Source organism: Tauraco erythrolophus, chromosome 5, assembly GCF_009769465.1.
Source record: "Tauraco erythrolophus isolate bTauEry1 chromosome 5, bTauEry1.pri, whole genome shotgun sequence".
Taxonomy (NCBI): Eukaryota; Metazoa; Chordata; class Aves; order Musophagiformes; family Musophagidae; genus Tauraco; species Tauraco erythrolophus.
In genome coordinates, this window is record NC_141469.1 from 62,120,762 (window position 1) to 62,136,086 (window position 15,325).

Consider the following 15,325-nt stretch of genomic DNA (forward strand, 5'->3'; position numbering starts at 1 on the left):
TTTTGTGAAAAGTCATTTTATTATGTTCTGGGATACAGTGAGACTTGCGTATTAAAAAGATTCTGAGTTTTTCTCCTGCTAAGGCTTTTAATTTCGTAAAGTTTTCAAATCCGCGCTGTCATCTGTTAGATTCAGTAATGCGCAGGAGCATCCAGCTCTGGGCATATGTAGGCTAAGACATATTCATCTGCAGGGACCAACTAAGCTTCCAGTTTTGTGAGCAACATATCTGCTGGCTAAGGGTGCCCTACTAGATAAATAAAATAAATGTCACAAACTGGTAACTTGCTGGCAAAAGTAGGGTAAAACTTTTCGTTTTTCGAAGGGAAAAATAAAACTTCTGAAATCAAACATGACTAAAGCACTGAATTCACACAGCTAAATTATTACTAAATACAGTATTCTAAGATAAATGTTAATTCTGTGCCTAAGCACCTATGTAACACCTCCACGAAGGGATGCACATCTGAGCGATGTTTTCCCTGATGCTACAGGGTCAGATCCATTAGCTCTGACTCAGCAGTGTTAGAACTAAAATCAAAGTAGGCAGATTTCAGCATCACATCCAGACTGCATCCCATAAAAGATTTTTTTTTGTAATCATAATGGGGTTTTTTTGTCGCTTTACCTATCAGAAAGAATGCTTTAAGCAAACGTTTTTCTTTTCTTCTTTTTTGCAAAAAAAAAGGGAGCAGATTTATCAGAGTTTGTAAGATTTATCAGTTTGCTTTAACTCTTAATTTGCAATAATTAAAGTAAAATAAACTACCTTCTGTTTTCCTTCAACTCTTGCACATTGAAAATCGGATACTCATTGTTTTGAACATGATACTGCAATTTTTTTACTGCATAAAGTGAATACGGAATGCACCCACTTGAGACTGTAACATGATTACAAAAAGTGCAATACAGTAGAGTACTAAAATTAAAGACCTACTTGCAACCATTTGCTCCATATATCTATCAAAATCTTACCTCCAAAACTTATCCCAAAATTCTAACACTGTTGAAACAAACTCTAAGAACGTATGTCTTTAACTATTATTGTTATTCCTGTACGGAGATATTTCAATGTAAGAGTATTCAAATTTTCACTTGAAATCAAAATGTGAACACAAATGCACTTGCTCAAATTCTTTAAGTAATGGTAAACAGAATGGCCTCTCTCCTCCTTTTTAACAGTGATGACTCCTTCAGGAGATGAAGTGTCTTGCACATAATGAAGACCAGAGTGCATTCGGTCATGGTCTTTCTTTCAGCCATCATATTTCTTTTGTTTATACAAAGCTTAGAAGACTCAGATGATAATTAAGGGGATGCTGGATAAGTGGCATAAGCAAGACTAGTATGCAAAGACAAAGCACATATCTGAGGGCAAGTTTAAACATCACTTTCTGTGTGTGTAAGAGAATGTGTGCATGTGTAGTGGACCAGGATAATTTTGGTGGAAATATGAAAGGCTAGCAGCACTGGTTTTTAACCTTCACATTATTTTCTTTGACTTATTCAGTAAGGAATACGCTTCAGTGCATGCATTAGGAAAACTGAGTTCTGTCATTATGTGGCATAAATCCTGCCACTCTCATCATCACCCTGAAGCTCAGCCTTCTTGTTCTTTAAAGAAAGTCTTATATTGAATTATTATAGTGTCATTTCTAGGTAGAATTAACAAAAAGGAAAAATTACTTAATCCATTTATTTCGTGTAAATTAACACAGCTCTTTGAACATCACCATTCTTGTCTCACCAAAAATTCCAAAGCTCTGAAAAGATTTTATTGCTTTTTCAATGCATAAAAGGAATTTAAAGTTGCAGAAAGCAGAAGAAAATCTCTGTCAATTCTATGAGGCAGGTGTTCAGAGAATTTTTTAAAAATTAGAACCTGAGACCCCACATTCAGTTCCCATTGTTATTAGAAAACTGATTGTGGCTAGCAGAATAGAAAGGACACTGGACAGTATTCTAGCAAAGCCTGCCAGCACTTCATTGAAACAACATTGAAAGAGTTATGTTTCTGAAAAACCTATTTCAAGAAATCAGCAATTTTCCTACTAGAACTATTTCGTCTTAATTGAAAATTCTTAATCAATAGTAATAACACAGTATCTACACTATAATTAGCTGACTAATCAAAACAATTTAATGAGAAGTGTTTTGGCAAATAACTTTATATAGCACTGAGTTCTATTTACTGATAAGTTTTTACTTGTCTGAGCTGTAGTCCTGCTTGTTGAAATACTTCAAGGTGAGTGCCTCTTCAGGCTATATTCAGCTTTTCTCTAACTGAATTTGTATCTTATCAAACTTATTTTGGAGAAAAAGTCTCATCTTCTAAACAGCCATCTGGCACGCTCACTGAGGATACAGGACAACACTGTTGTACTGATACAAGCAGAGCTTCCCTAAGGCAAGTGGAATAGTGTTTAACCAAATTGTGCATCAGTCTTTACAAACTCTGGGGTTTTAATTAAAAATCAAATTTTTATCTATTTTTTTATAAACCCCAACTATTTCATTCTATTACAAGATTTTCTGTGAAGATTTTTATGAATACTAAAACAATTGTTTGAGAAGAAACATGTCAAAGAACTCCAGTTTTCAGTTTCAGTTATGGTTTTCAACTCATAAAAGTGGATTTTTAAAGCAAAATAAGGCAAAGGAGGAACAGAAGACTTATGACGTTCTAAATGGTCATTAATTATGATTATGATAAATATCTTTTTTCTACAGATGCACACTTCAGTGGAAACTTTCTGTTTATATTGAGTGAGAGTACAGCAACATAGTGGATGCAAAGTAAGCTGATGGGGCAATGCCACAACAACAGGAAAAAATCTAGGCAGTGAATTAGAACTAGAAAACACAGTAATACGAAGCTCTACAATTTAAAGGACATTTTGCGATGCATTCAAAATACCAGATCAACCAAGGAACTATAATCTATAGAGTTCTGTTTTCAATATTCACAGGTTGCTCCTATTTGAAAAGAGTTTGCCTTGGGAAACAATGATTTGCAGATTTTAGCCAGGCAAAAGTCTCATTTTAATCAACTCTCCTTTCAATCTAGTGTTGCCTCATTGACATCAGTTGAATTACTATTCATTATGGTGGTGAAAGACATCAGTCTGATCCTGCACAAGTTCAATTGATTAGAGGAATCATTCATTAATCACAAAAATATATGTAATTGTTCAGCTCCGACATGCTTTCATAGAAGGATATCTGGTGTTGTAAAAGATAATATTCTGAAATAATTTTACTTGATCATTTTGCAATCTATCCACTACTCCAATAACTTTTCTCAATTATTTAATTAATGTACAAATTATTCTTCATAGTGAGATAGTAATGCAAGTTCAGACTACTATAAATTCATGATTTAGAGTTTCTATTTTCAAAGATCTTCTGTTCATTTTAGCCAACTATTATCTGTCTGAAAAATAACTCAAAACAGTTAATTGAGTTTTGGGAAGAACTAATTAATTCAAAGTTAAAGTCGTCAAAAACTAAACCCATGTAGGAGGTCTTGGAGAGATTTGTCAGAATCTGAATATTTAAAACATTCTTTGCTCCTTGTATAGCTGTTTGAGTCAGGTATTTCTCAAAAAAAAAAAAAAAAAAGTAGGTTGAATAAATTAAGAAACAGCAAGAAACCTAGACCTGAATTTAGAACATTCATAAAAATAAGATGTACAACAGGTACAAAAGATTACTAAGTAGATTCTTCTGGGAAAACAAAGAACAAATTGTCAGATTACAGTCATAATTCATAAAATGTTCTAAGAAAATTCACAGGCTGCATGCCTGAAATCGGCAACAATAAACTTGTCTTAAACAAGAAAGCAGAATTGGAGTTGGACAACAACTGGAATTAGAGTTGGAAAACAACCTGGAGTTTATTGAGTCCACAATTTAATTAAGCTAGAAAGCCATGCCCATAGGATTATGAAGAATGCTGACAAATTAGTGTTCTTCCTTTACCTTAAGAGATAATTTTTTTTTCCCCCCAAGGAGGGGTAGTAAAGCATTGTGCTTATATCTATGTACTGAGCCACAAACAAAAACAAATATATGCAAATTTAGCCTCATCTAGAATATAAAGCCCTTCAGCTTGTGGAACGGTGATCAGGTCAGAGTGACTTAGTCAGAAGATTTAAAACCCCATTGTTCTCTAATTTTTCTCTCTCTTCAGAAAAGCTGAAACACTCTCCAGCAATCCAAAAACTGTAGTAGATAAAGTAAATAAGCTATAAACATTCTATCATTTTACTTCCATGACAAACAGGACTGGAGGACTACTGTAGGGCTGGAGGAACTCTCAACTGTTTTGATAAAAGAAAAAAAATTTACACCGTAAAGGTATCAGGAACATCATAACAAAATGCTTCTAACCATCGCCTAACCTTCAAAGAGCACTGAAATGCAATTACTTCAGTCACCGAAAAAGAAAAATGATTTTTTTCCAAATCTGAAAGAAAAGACATTTTTAATATTTGCATTGAAACACAATCATATATATTTTTCATGTAGTTTTCATTTCTAACTACTAAAATAATAAAGAATGGATAATTAGTGGCCTTAAATGGAAATGTATTTTTTGTTGCACATAAAAATTTTTACTTTAACTGAAAATATGTCCTCATGTAACTCTACTAATCTCTGCAGCATTATATCAAAAAATTAATCTGACCATTTGAATTTATTCAAATTACGAGGATAAAAGGACAACTAGGAAAATCTAAAACTGTGAAAAATCAGTAGAAAATCTAACCTGTCACAGAAAATATTTAAAATTCTCCTGAGGATTTTTATTAGAAAATACGTCTTGGTGATATAATGCTTCTGCTCCTATTAATTGAAGTGACAGTCTTTTCTCTGGAAAACATGAGTTAAGAGTTCTGTGCTTCTCTCTGATCTGATAAAATTATTATTGTCTAAAATATTACAGATATGAAAATGTGCATTTTCATTACATCAGGAACTGACAACTTCATGACCTGTAACAAAAAAAATTCTTCTTTAATTATCAAGCAACACATTGTTGTCATTTTAACAGAAATAACAGGGAAAAACATTTGGAATCTCAGTCTTTTTTGAGATGCTGCAAACTTAATTCTTTCTCCTCCATTTGCTATCTTTGGGTTTAGTACATGTCACCTTCTTCCACTATTCTTTCACTACTGGAAACTCACTTTTCTTTTGCTTTTTTTTTTTTTCCTTGGTCCTTCAGAATGAAATAGATTTTTTCACCAATATATGTCAAGTAGAATTATTTTTATGGTGGAATAGAAAGGAGTTACAAGCAAATGATCTCCTTGCATTAGCCTTGGACTGTAGAGGAAGGTAATGTTACCTAATTCAGGCATTTAAACTAGGAGTTCAGTTACCCTGGCTTTGCTGTGTAGATAATGTAAAGAGACTGAGTTTTCCAACAAATATAATTCAGAGAAGAAGGTGAATTTGGAGTCTTGTTTTGCTCCTCAGAAGAAACTCTTTCTGTGTGAGCTGGAATGGGACAGCAGTGACAGTCGATTCTGTATGTCACTTTCAGAACTGGATCCATGCCGCTGTGATCCTCTGACACAACTCCTGGCTTTCCAGAAAGGCCCTGGCTTTTCATGATTCAATATTGCTGATTAATGGCCTTCAATAGGAGAAGTCTATTTGTCTTCTTGTTTCTGTGAAGGATTTTAATTTTCAATAGAGTGAAGAGATTGCCTTAAAATTTCAATGCAATTCTTAGAAATATTTGCTTTAAACGTATTTGTTCCTGCTTCTGAGCTGCCAGTCTACAATACTTGCCTCATCTGCAAGGTTTTCAAAAGGTAAATTTGTTTACTGGAACAAAACACAGAGAATCACATCTCTCTTCTGACACAGCTATCTCAGGTAGTGAGTTTAAACACGTCACACCTCAGAAGAACATCTGTGTCATGCTACTTGACTAACCAAATGCATTTTAGTGACAAACCGCAAAAATTTGGAAAAACTTTAGAAAACAGCTTTATCCACAAAGATCAAACAAATAAGTATTGTTTTTGCTTTACATTGACATATTTTTTTCCTAAAATTGAAAGCAGTTTTTATCTTTCTGAAAAAACAGGATTATTATTTTTGTTCAATCATGGAAAACACTTTCATTCAAATGGGCTTTAGGCCTTCAGTGGTTGTTCTTAACATTTGCTGGTTTTGTTTTAAGCTGTCACATTCTAGAACATTCTTACGTCAAAAAGGTATTTTTGTCAGGTTTATGTTCACTCTTAATGTGTGAAATTCTACATACTATAAACTCTGATCTTTTCAGTTCTTTTCCTACTTTAATTAATAGATCAGATAATTTGAGACACTCCCTTTACAAAAAAAATCTTATGCTTCTGAGCTCTTCAAACACAATATTCCTTTTTCCCATTAATTATACCAAATACATTTTATTAAGATATCTATATTGCACAGAAGAGGTTTAAAGACTGTCTTCATACCACAAAATCTTACTGCCACAGTTTTCAAAATGCAATTATCAGACACCACCTGTTTGAGGATCATTTTATATTAGCAGGTCATGTTAATTACATGGATATACTGAGTAATTTTTATTTTTAAACTGGGTAATTCTGTCACCATTACTTACAGTTACAGAATCAACGGAATTAGTCTAGAGATTCATTCACCTAACCATTATTGGTGGACCAGCAAATAAGTATCAATTCAGATCAATTTGCTGAAATGTTTTTGTGTATTGCTGTTTGTGAGATGCAACTGAATGCATATTGTCTGGCTGCAGTTGTTGCTTTCCTTTTGAGTGTGTAATTAATTTCCTTGAGCTTCTGTGCAAAGCTTTGAGATGTAGAGTGTATTAAAAATATTAAAAGATCAGCTGGAGAGAATGAACCACAAAAACAACATCCAGTTGCTCCAGGGGTTCGGCCACACTTGCTGTCTTAAAGAATGAGTAATGAAATGAAAGAGCTATTGAACCATCATAATGCATGTAAAGCATCATATAACAGCTCTTTAGTATGTGTTGTAAGACGAAATACAAAACTTTTATCTCTCTGAATGGCTAAGATGGATTGTATTTGAGACAAAAGATATAATTTATGATCAGACGAGAAAAATCAGCAAGTCAAATATGACAATATTTCGGTGATTCTTCCCCTCTGCTCCACATTAGTAAAACCCCACCTAGAGTACTGTGTGCAGCTCTGGAGTCCTCACCACAGGAAGGAACTGAACCTGTTGGAGCAGATCAAGAGGAAGTCAAAAAAATGTTCAGAAGGATTGAACATATCTCCTATGAAGAAAGGCTGAGAGAGTTGAGGTTGTTCAGCCTGGAGAAGAGAAGGCTCCAGGGAGATCTTACTGCAGTCTTTCGGTACTTGAAGGGAGCCTGTAAGAAAGATGGGGTCAGATTTTTTAACAGGGCTTGTTGCAATAGGACAAGGGTCAATGGTTTTAAACTAAAAGAGGGTAGATTTAGACTAGATATAAGGAAGAAATTTTTTACAGTGAGGGTGGTGAAACACTGGAACAGGTTGCTTAGAGTGATGGTAGATGCCCCATCCCTGGAAACATTCAAGGTCAGGCTGGATGGGGCTCTGAGCAACCTGATGGAGTTGAAGATGTCCCTGCTCACAGCAGGGGGGTTGCACTACATGACCTTTAAAGGTCCCTTCCAACCCAAACTCTTCTATGATTCTATGATTTAGCTTAAAATTCTGTCCTCTTTGCAGGCACACTTCATACATGGAACATTAGCTCATTTTTTCCTAGTAGTGGTCAATCTCTGATTTTGAAGCTGCCTATGGTTTATGGACAGGTCAAGTGCAGTTTCCATTCCGGAGCTTAATTCCATACTGTGCATGGAGCTGACGTGCATTCAACTACTGGACAAGTCAAATACTCTGCTGTGAAAGGAATTGAGCTAAATGGGCCAACATTACCACATGTGACCTGCAACTCAGCTGACAGGTTACAGTACAGGCACCTGCAAGCCTGCAACCCAGCCCTAGCATAGAAAGACACTGAGAAGACACCTTTTTCCACTTTGAACAACTCCCATTGCTTCCTTTCCTTAACCTCTTCAAGTCTGTAATGAGCCTTTTGGCAATCTGGAGATTTGTGTGTGAGACTTGTAATTTCTGCTCTGAATTCAGCCTGCTTTTCTGTATATCATAGGTCATTCCTTTTCACCAAGCTACCCATATATGAAACACAACAACTTATATTTTGCTAAATTGTTTCTTCCAGAAAGCTGTACTGTCTTGACTGGTACAGTTTGATCTTCTGTTAAATTACCTTTATTATTAAAACTGGGTGCCTAAATTCCCATTTGAATTTGTCTGTCTCTTGTTGAATTTTTTTCTACTCTTCTTCATTAGATAAATATCCAGCATTTTCTGTGCCTTTGAGGTATTTATACACTTCAATCATGTTATTTTTCAGTCTTCTTTTTGATAAACTGAACAGATGGAACTCTTAGAGTCTCTTACTGTAAGAACATTTTCCCAACTTTCAGATCATGGTTTAGTGTCTTTGTTCAGTACCTTTCTTAATGCTTTGATGTCCTTTCAAAACTTGGACACAAAATGTGATGCAATGTCCCAGAACTGATCTCATTAATATAATCTAAAATAATAAGTGACCTTCACGCTCCTACTCACTTTTTCACTCTTTCCACACCAACAGATAACACAGTAGTGCAGTAAGAACTTTACCACAACAGTGCTGAGTTGTTCCACATGAATTCTGAATCCTTTTTAAGACTCACTGCTCTCTCTCCAACTCTGCCCACGTTCTCAATTCATATATCTCTTAATATCTTTTCTTCATCTGTTTTAAACTGTTCTACTTAAATGGACTGAACTTAAGAAATCAGGTTATTTTCTTGTCATCATCGATATTTATATCTGTCATTTTTTTGCAAGTACCTGAAAGGGGCCTACAAGAAAGCTGGAGAGGGACTTTTTACTAGGGGATATAGTGATAAGACAAGGGGCAATGGCTTTAAACTGAAAGAAGGGAGATTTAGATTAGAGATAAGGAAGAAATTTTTTACATTGAGAGTGGTAAAGCACTGGAACACCTTACCCCAAAAAGTTGTGGATGCCCCATCCCTGGAAGTGTTCAAGGCCAGGTTGGATGAGGCTTTGAGCAACCTGATATAGTGTAGGGTTTCCGTGCCATGGCAGCAGGGTTGGAACTAGATGATCTTTGAGGTCCCTTCCAATCCAAACCGTTCTATGATTCTATGATTCTATAATTCTTAGTTTGAAACCATCAATGATTTCGTATTTTCTTTCCAGATCATAGATGACAGTGCTGAACACCATTACTACTACAACTCCCTACGGTAGCTTTTTGTCTAGAATTTAGGATCTGAGTGCTGATATAGAGAAACTTCATCTTGATTGTGCCAGGCTGCTTCTTTCTCTCTAACATTTATAGCCCACTGTAACTGTCCTCAGCTTGACTTAACAGTTTCAGACTTAAATATGACTTTTGGTAGGTCATGCACTGTCATAGAGCTGTGATTCAGGATGTTTTCGTATCTCGGTCCCTGAAATTCCAACTTCACAGTCTTCAAGGCATGACACAAAGCTCATCTCTCCTCAGATTTTAGGTGAACACTGATTTAACAGACAGAATACACCAAAGACAGGAGTAATAATAGACCTGGTGATTGTAGTTTTCTGTTCGTGCCTCGTTTTGTATAACAGCGTATTTGGAACAAAAATTCAGACCCTAACTTTTGATGATGTAAATTCAGTTGTTCACAAGTGATTTTTCAAATATATTGTTTGACAACATATTCCATTTTTTTCTTCATTTTTGTCCACTATTTTAGTTAACAAATTTATTTTTAACTGTTTGGCAAGGGTTAATATACATTGTAAAGGTGTTCAGGATACATTCAGGGAAGTGAAATAAAGTATTACTTTCAGACTGAAATTTGAAGATGGCTTATATCCTTATAACTGTTAGTAATATTTACCAAAACCTCACAGGAATGACACACAATCACTATCAGAGTTAGCATTCCTTGGTAAATATGAATAGACCAGAAGACTGGGAGGTTATAATCTCTCTCCAGTAAAAGACTTCAGCAATGGGAAGCCTTCGCTGCCTCCACCTTTGAACAAAAATGTACAGCTTTCCTTGGTAATTTTAGAGATGCATGATGACTTTATACTAACCACAAGTTTATAGCAGCTTAATTCTGAAAGCACCACAAGATAAAACTTTTGCTGATAATAAGTTCTTATAATTCTATCTGTTAATAAATGAATGCAGAAATTCTTTTAAAAAATGCAGCAGGTCGAAGTAAATTCCCTCTAGAGGTGCGCAAAGCCATTCCTGGAATTATGCAATAGTTGTGTATTGAGGAGGAAGCTATGTACACATTAACACTTAAAGAAGCCAAATTCATACTTCATGAATGGGGTTGAACTTTTTCTAACCACTTAGCCAGAGGTTTATTTTTCAGAGGCAGGGTACAATAAAACTGCAGAATCTTTACCATGCAGAATTAGTTTTTATGTTAATTTATAAACAGAAAAAAACGTACTTTACCAGCTAGACCTTCTTAAAATCCACTGCCTTACTCAGGTTTTACTATCTTACCAACTTTTCCTCCTTTTTAACTAGAAGAATATTCCACAAGTCAGCTTGGATTGATGAAAGTATTTGTCCAACAGTATTCTTTAAATACATATTTTTGATTAAAGACAACTTGAACAGGCAGAATTCTGCAGTGCTCAATCTGCTTTCACCCAGTAATACACCAAGCTGAGAAAAAGGAAAAACATTCCTTGAAGAAATATTTAATTACAAATTACAGCTGATTTCTAAAATAAAACTTACTTATACAAAATGTATTAATTATGCTGAATATATTATTTTCAGAAGGAGGCAATACAATTATTCAAGATATTCTGAGACTTAATGACTAATGGAAGCAAATATTAATGATGCTACCATACAAAAAGATAAATGTGACTTTGAGAAGATCCATAGTCACAGCAATTACTATTTTTCTTGTCAGCATGTTACCTTAATTTCAAAGTACTGTATTCCATGGTAGCCTTTAAAAGCAACATCTACAAGTGCAACAACAGAAAGATTTTTAAAAAGTTCAGAGAAGAGAAAAAAGCACAAATAAATTATCCATTCAGAGAAAGTGATCAATATTGAAGCTAGCAATGGGCCTTTCTTTCTTTGTTTTCTGGAAAATTTTTATCTAGAATAAAAATATAGGATATATAGATATGCATATGTCATGTAGTGTAGGAATTCTATATACACTATAGAATAGAAGTGTTATATATGTATGTATATATACAGTATATACAGTATATATACAGTAACTTGATTCTTCTGCCTTGCAAACAGATAAAATCCAGCAAAGTGTAATTGGACTCGTATTTTATTTGCTTTATAACTGTGTATGATACTTTACAGAAATACAAATTAATATGAGTTGCAATAATGTGATGAACCAAATACATTCAGAATGATTGATCATGAAAATTATGTCAGAGGGCAATAGGATAATTTCAAATTGAACTAGAAAAAGAATATGTTAAGTACTTACTTTCTCAAAAAGCGAAATACATTCTCCAGGTACGGGAAGAAATAGAGAACTAGGTTAGCTACTGAATAACTGTTTTTACTGAAAGTTAATACTGAAAGAGATACCTAAGTATGCAGAACAATTTAGTAATATTCAACAATTTAGAAATTTATCAACAATCTAGAAATATGCAAATCAACTTACATAGAGAATACAATAAACACTAGATAAGGAAATAAGCAGAAGTGTTAATTTTTAACTCTTGATTTCAGTTAATATTACAATTGAAAGACCTTATTGCCAGTTTTAATTAAAGTATGAATAAACCACAGCATTCTAGATGTCTCTATGTTCATATTCTGTGTATGTCCAAATTTGTAACACTCAAGATTTAATATGAAATAACTTTTGATTTAAGATATGAAACTTAAATTTCAAATTTGAAGACAGATTTTTAGCAGACCTTCTAAATGTAAGTTGCCATTAAACTGCAACTTTTCATGTCCTGAGTAACACCGTCTTAGGAGGAAAAATATTACATTTCCAGACTGCATTTAACATGACATCTGGATACAGACATACCTGCACATATTTTTCCATTTTGGAACTCAATCCATTTTTACAAGCAAAGTTCAGCATAGTTTTTTCTATGTGTTAGAAAATTCCGAAGGATTTTACGTTATTCCCTGTGTTTAATTCTAAATGAAGACATTTAAGCACTTCTAAAAGAGTATATTAGCATTAACAGGAGACAATGAAGTGGGTAAGTAAAAGAGATTCACATCTTTCTGCAATAAATTTTACTAGAAGTCAGCACAAACAGGAAAAGCTCTTTATCTTTTTTGAAACTTCAAAAACCACGAATGATTCTAGTTGCACTGTGTATCACAATGTTACTCATGATTTTATTTATATACGCTTTTATTGACTGTTGTTTTTTCAATGTGTTGCCTAGCACTTGAGTAATACTTGAGTTCCACAACAATAAAGACTTTTTCTTTGGGTCTACAAGGCTGATCATAGTGCCGATACTCTTCTCTCCTGGCACGTACAGAGAAAACTTTAGAATGTCAGTGGGAGTTCTGCATATGTATGGATAGGAGGCTATAGAAGATGACGTTTGCCATGTGGCCTTGAGATGAAAATTTTGCCCTAAGATAGTTCCTTTGGTAAGGTTTTCTTTTTTTTTTCCACCACAGCAGTCACTTCTGTTTTAATAGAAAAAGAACCTCTAAGACAATGTTAAAGAATACCATTTGCCAGGAGACTGGTTTGTTGTATTATGTTTAAACATCAACACAAAACACTGGCTGAACAAAAATCGGTGATAGTAGTATTATCCTATTAAAGATCCTTACTGTTTTTTGTTTTTTTTTTTCTGATCAAGGCTTCTATTACACTACATCCAGTTAAACAGACCAATCTTAGAGTAGACTTCAAATTATGACATTCCACATGTGCAGCTATTTGTGTAGATGACATTATTTAACTCTGTGATAATGGATTGATTGCTGTTTACTGGAAATGTTACTAATCTCCTGAAGTCCTGAGGAAGAGGTAACAGCAAGCTATAACTATGCTAAGCTAAATAAAATTTTTATATAAAATGATATTTATAAAATGAACTTACAGTTTCCCTTTCTTTACTACTATTTTTGAAGCACAACTAGCTTGAACAGCAATCTTAGCTTTCTTATTTTCTGTTCATACAAAAATGATCTAAGTGATTGTGTAAAATTAAAGTTTCCCTAACAAAATGTTTTGTTCTGTTTGTTTGGTTTTCTTTGCTATTAGCTTGGTGGCCACGAAGGAAACAGACAGTGCAAGATCTCGTAGCATGCCAATGTCACCATCTGATTTCCTGGATAAGCTCATGGGTAGGATGTCCGGCTACGATGCAAGGATCAGACCAAATTTCAAAGGTAATTTCAAACCTAAACTTCCAGGTTTTCCATACTTCAGTTTTTATTCTCACACAAATGTAGTTTCTGGAACAAATACGAAAACGAAAAAGTACACTTACTGAAAAAAAGTGCCTTCTTTTGCCTTTCTTTGCTATGACAGTTCATTTCAGTAACAATATGCTCTATTCCTGTCACTTTCAAAGCTGCTTGAACGCAGACCTTTTGAAAATTTAGATTATAACTAGATTTGAATTGTCTAATAAGAGTTGGTTATTTTTTTCTTTTCTGAAATGCTTGTTAATAGATTCAAATTCCCTCCTTGGACTACTATAGCCTAAAGCACTCCAGAAACCATGTTGTGTGAAAGGGAAGCCAAACCCTCACACCTTTCTGATCCTAACTAAAGGGAAGAGTGTGTTAATGACATGACTATCAGAGCCAATGCAAGAGAGCTTATCTTAGTTACCGAACCTATCACCAAATTCTCCTGTGACACTAGACTCCTCACTCCTGTGTCCCAGTGCTGCTTTGAAATGGCAAAAAGGACCACATTTCCTCTTGTTCCTTTCCTTATTCTCAGTATTCCACTGAAACTTCAGGTTCAAAACACCTGGAATTGTCTCTTGGTGTGTGCCTTCTATGCACTTGTTACAAAGAAGATTCAAACAAAACGAAGGAGCTTCAAAGAAGATTGAAAGTCCAATGTTTGCAAATGCAACGATTACATCTTCTGAAGGTCTTGGCGTCACCTATCTCATCCATACTCAAGCATGCTAAAGTAGAGTATCTAATGAAGGACTCTACAAACTACATTATTATACAAATATACAAACTATTATACAGGCAAATACCACCCATTCTAACTTTTGCAGTCTGGGAAGCTTAGGTGAATTTGACTATTCTTTTTTAGAATGCAAAGAGTTCCAATAATATTTATTTCTGAATCTTTAAATCAAGTTGTCAGTCTTTAAATTCTGCAGAATATAAATTTTTTTTAAAGAATAAACTTATTGTGATTAAAAATTATATTATTCTTACTTTGCCTCAGCTGCCTCCTCCTATCCCTATCTTCTTCAGTCTAAGACATTCCACTACAAGGCAGGTTTTACACCATGTTTACTACAAAAAATTTCCCTTCAAGCAGACAGATCTTCTTTCTCTAAGTCATCTGTCACTGCCTTTCCATCTTAATTCTTATTCAGCGTTAAATTTTATAATTTTTTGACATCTCCAGGTCCCAGAAACTTAAGTGCTTCTGACTTTAAAGCCATTGCTATTTGCTGGTTTTGCCAGAATTTGCTCAGACTGATTCATAAGGACCAAGCAAGTAGTTTGTCAAATTACTTCCTCATCAGTAAGCCATAAACAGTTGGTTTATGGCTTGGTAATAACAGTTGTTAATAAACCTATTACCCAGGATTTACTGCAGTTGGACATGCTTTGCTTTTAATAAGTTAGCAGCGCTGATATTTCTCAGAGAGTGATAAACATGCGTTGGAAATTTAAACATGTTGCTAAAATATTTACAACAGTGATCACTATCCCCAATGACCATACAGAATAAGTCCCTTGAACTTTCCTTGTCAGAACTACTTTGAAGAATGTTCCAGTGTCTGGCTTCCCAGAGGGTTAATGTATCAAACAACATTTGCAAAGTAATGCAAAACACCGTATTTCTAAAATTACTTTCTTATATGACTGGTTGATCTTAAATTATTTTGTTCCTTATTACAGTAACGTTGACTTGTTGCCACAGTACACTCTCTAGCATGCAAACTGCAGGTTCAACCTAAGGTAAAGCTGTGCTGGGCAAAAGAAGACCTCAGGCAAAGTCTAAGCACTTCAGTTTATC

At 34.5% G+C, this 15,325-nt stretch overlaps 1 protein-coding gene across 1 annotated transcript in view; it reads left to right on the plus strand.

Annotated features, from left to right (window-relative positions):
* Positions 1 to 15,325, plus strand: part of GLRA3 (glycine receptor alpha 3) — a 90,266-nt gene that overhangs the window by 7,105 nt on the left and 67,836 nt on the right. The window contains 1 exon segment of the mRNA XM_086611886.1: positions 13,364 to 13,491. Coding sequence (XP_086468012.1) covers positions 13,364 to 13,491 — 128 coding nt within the window.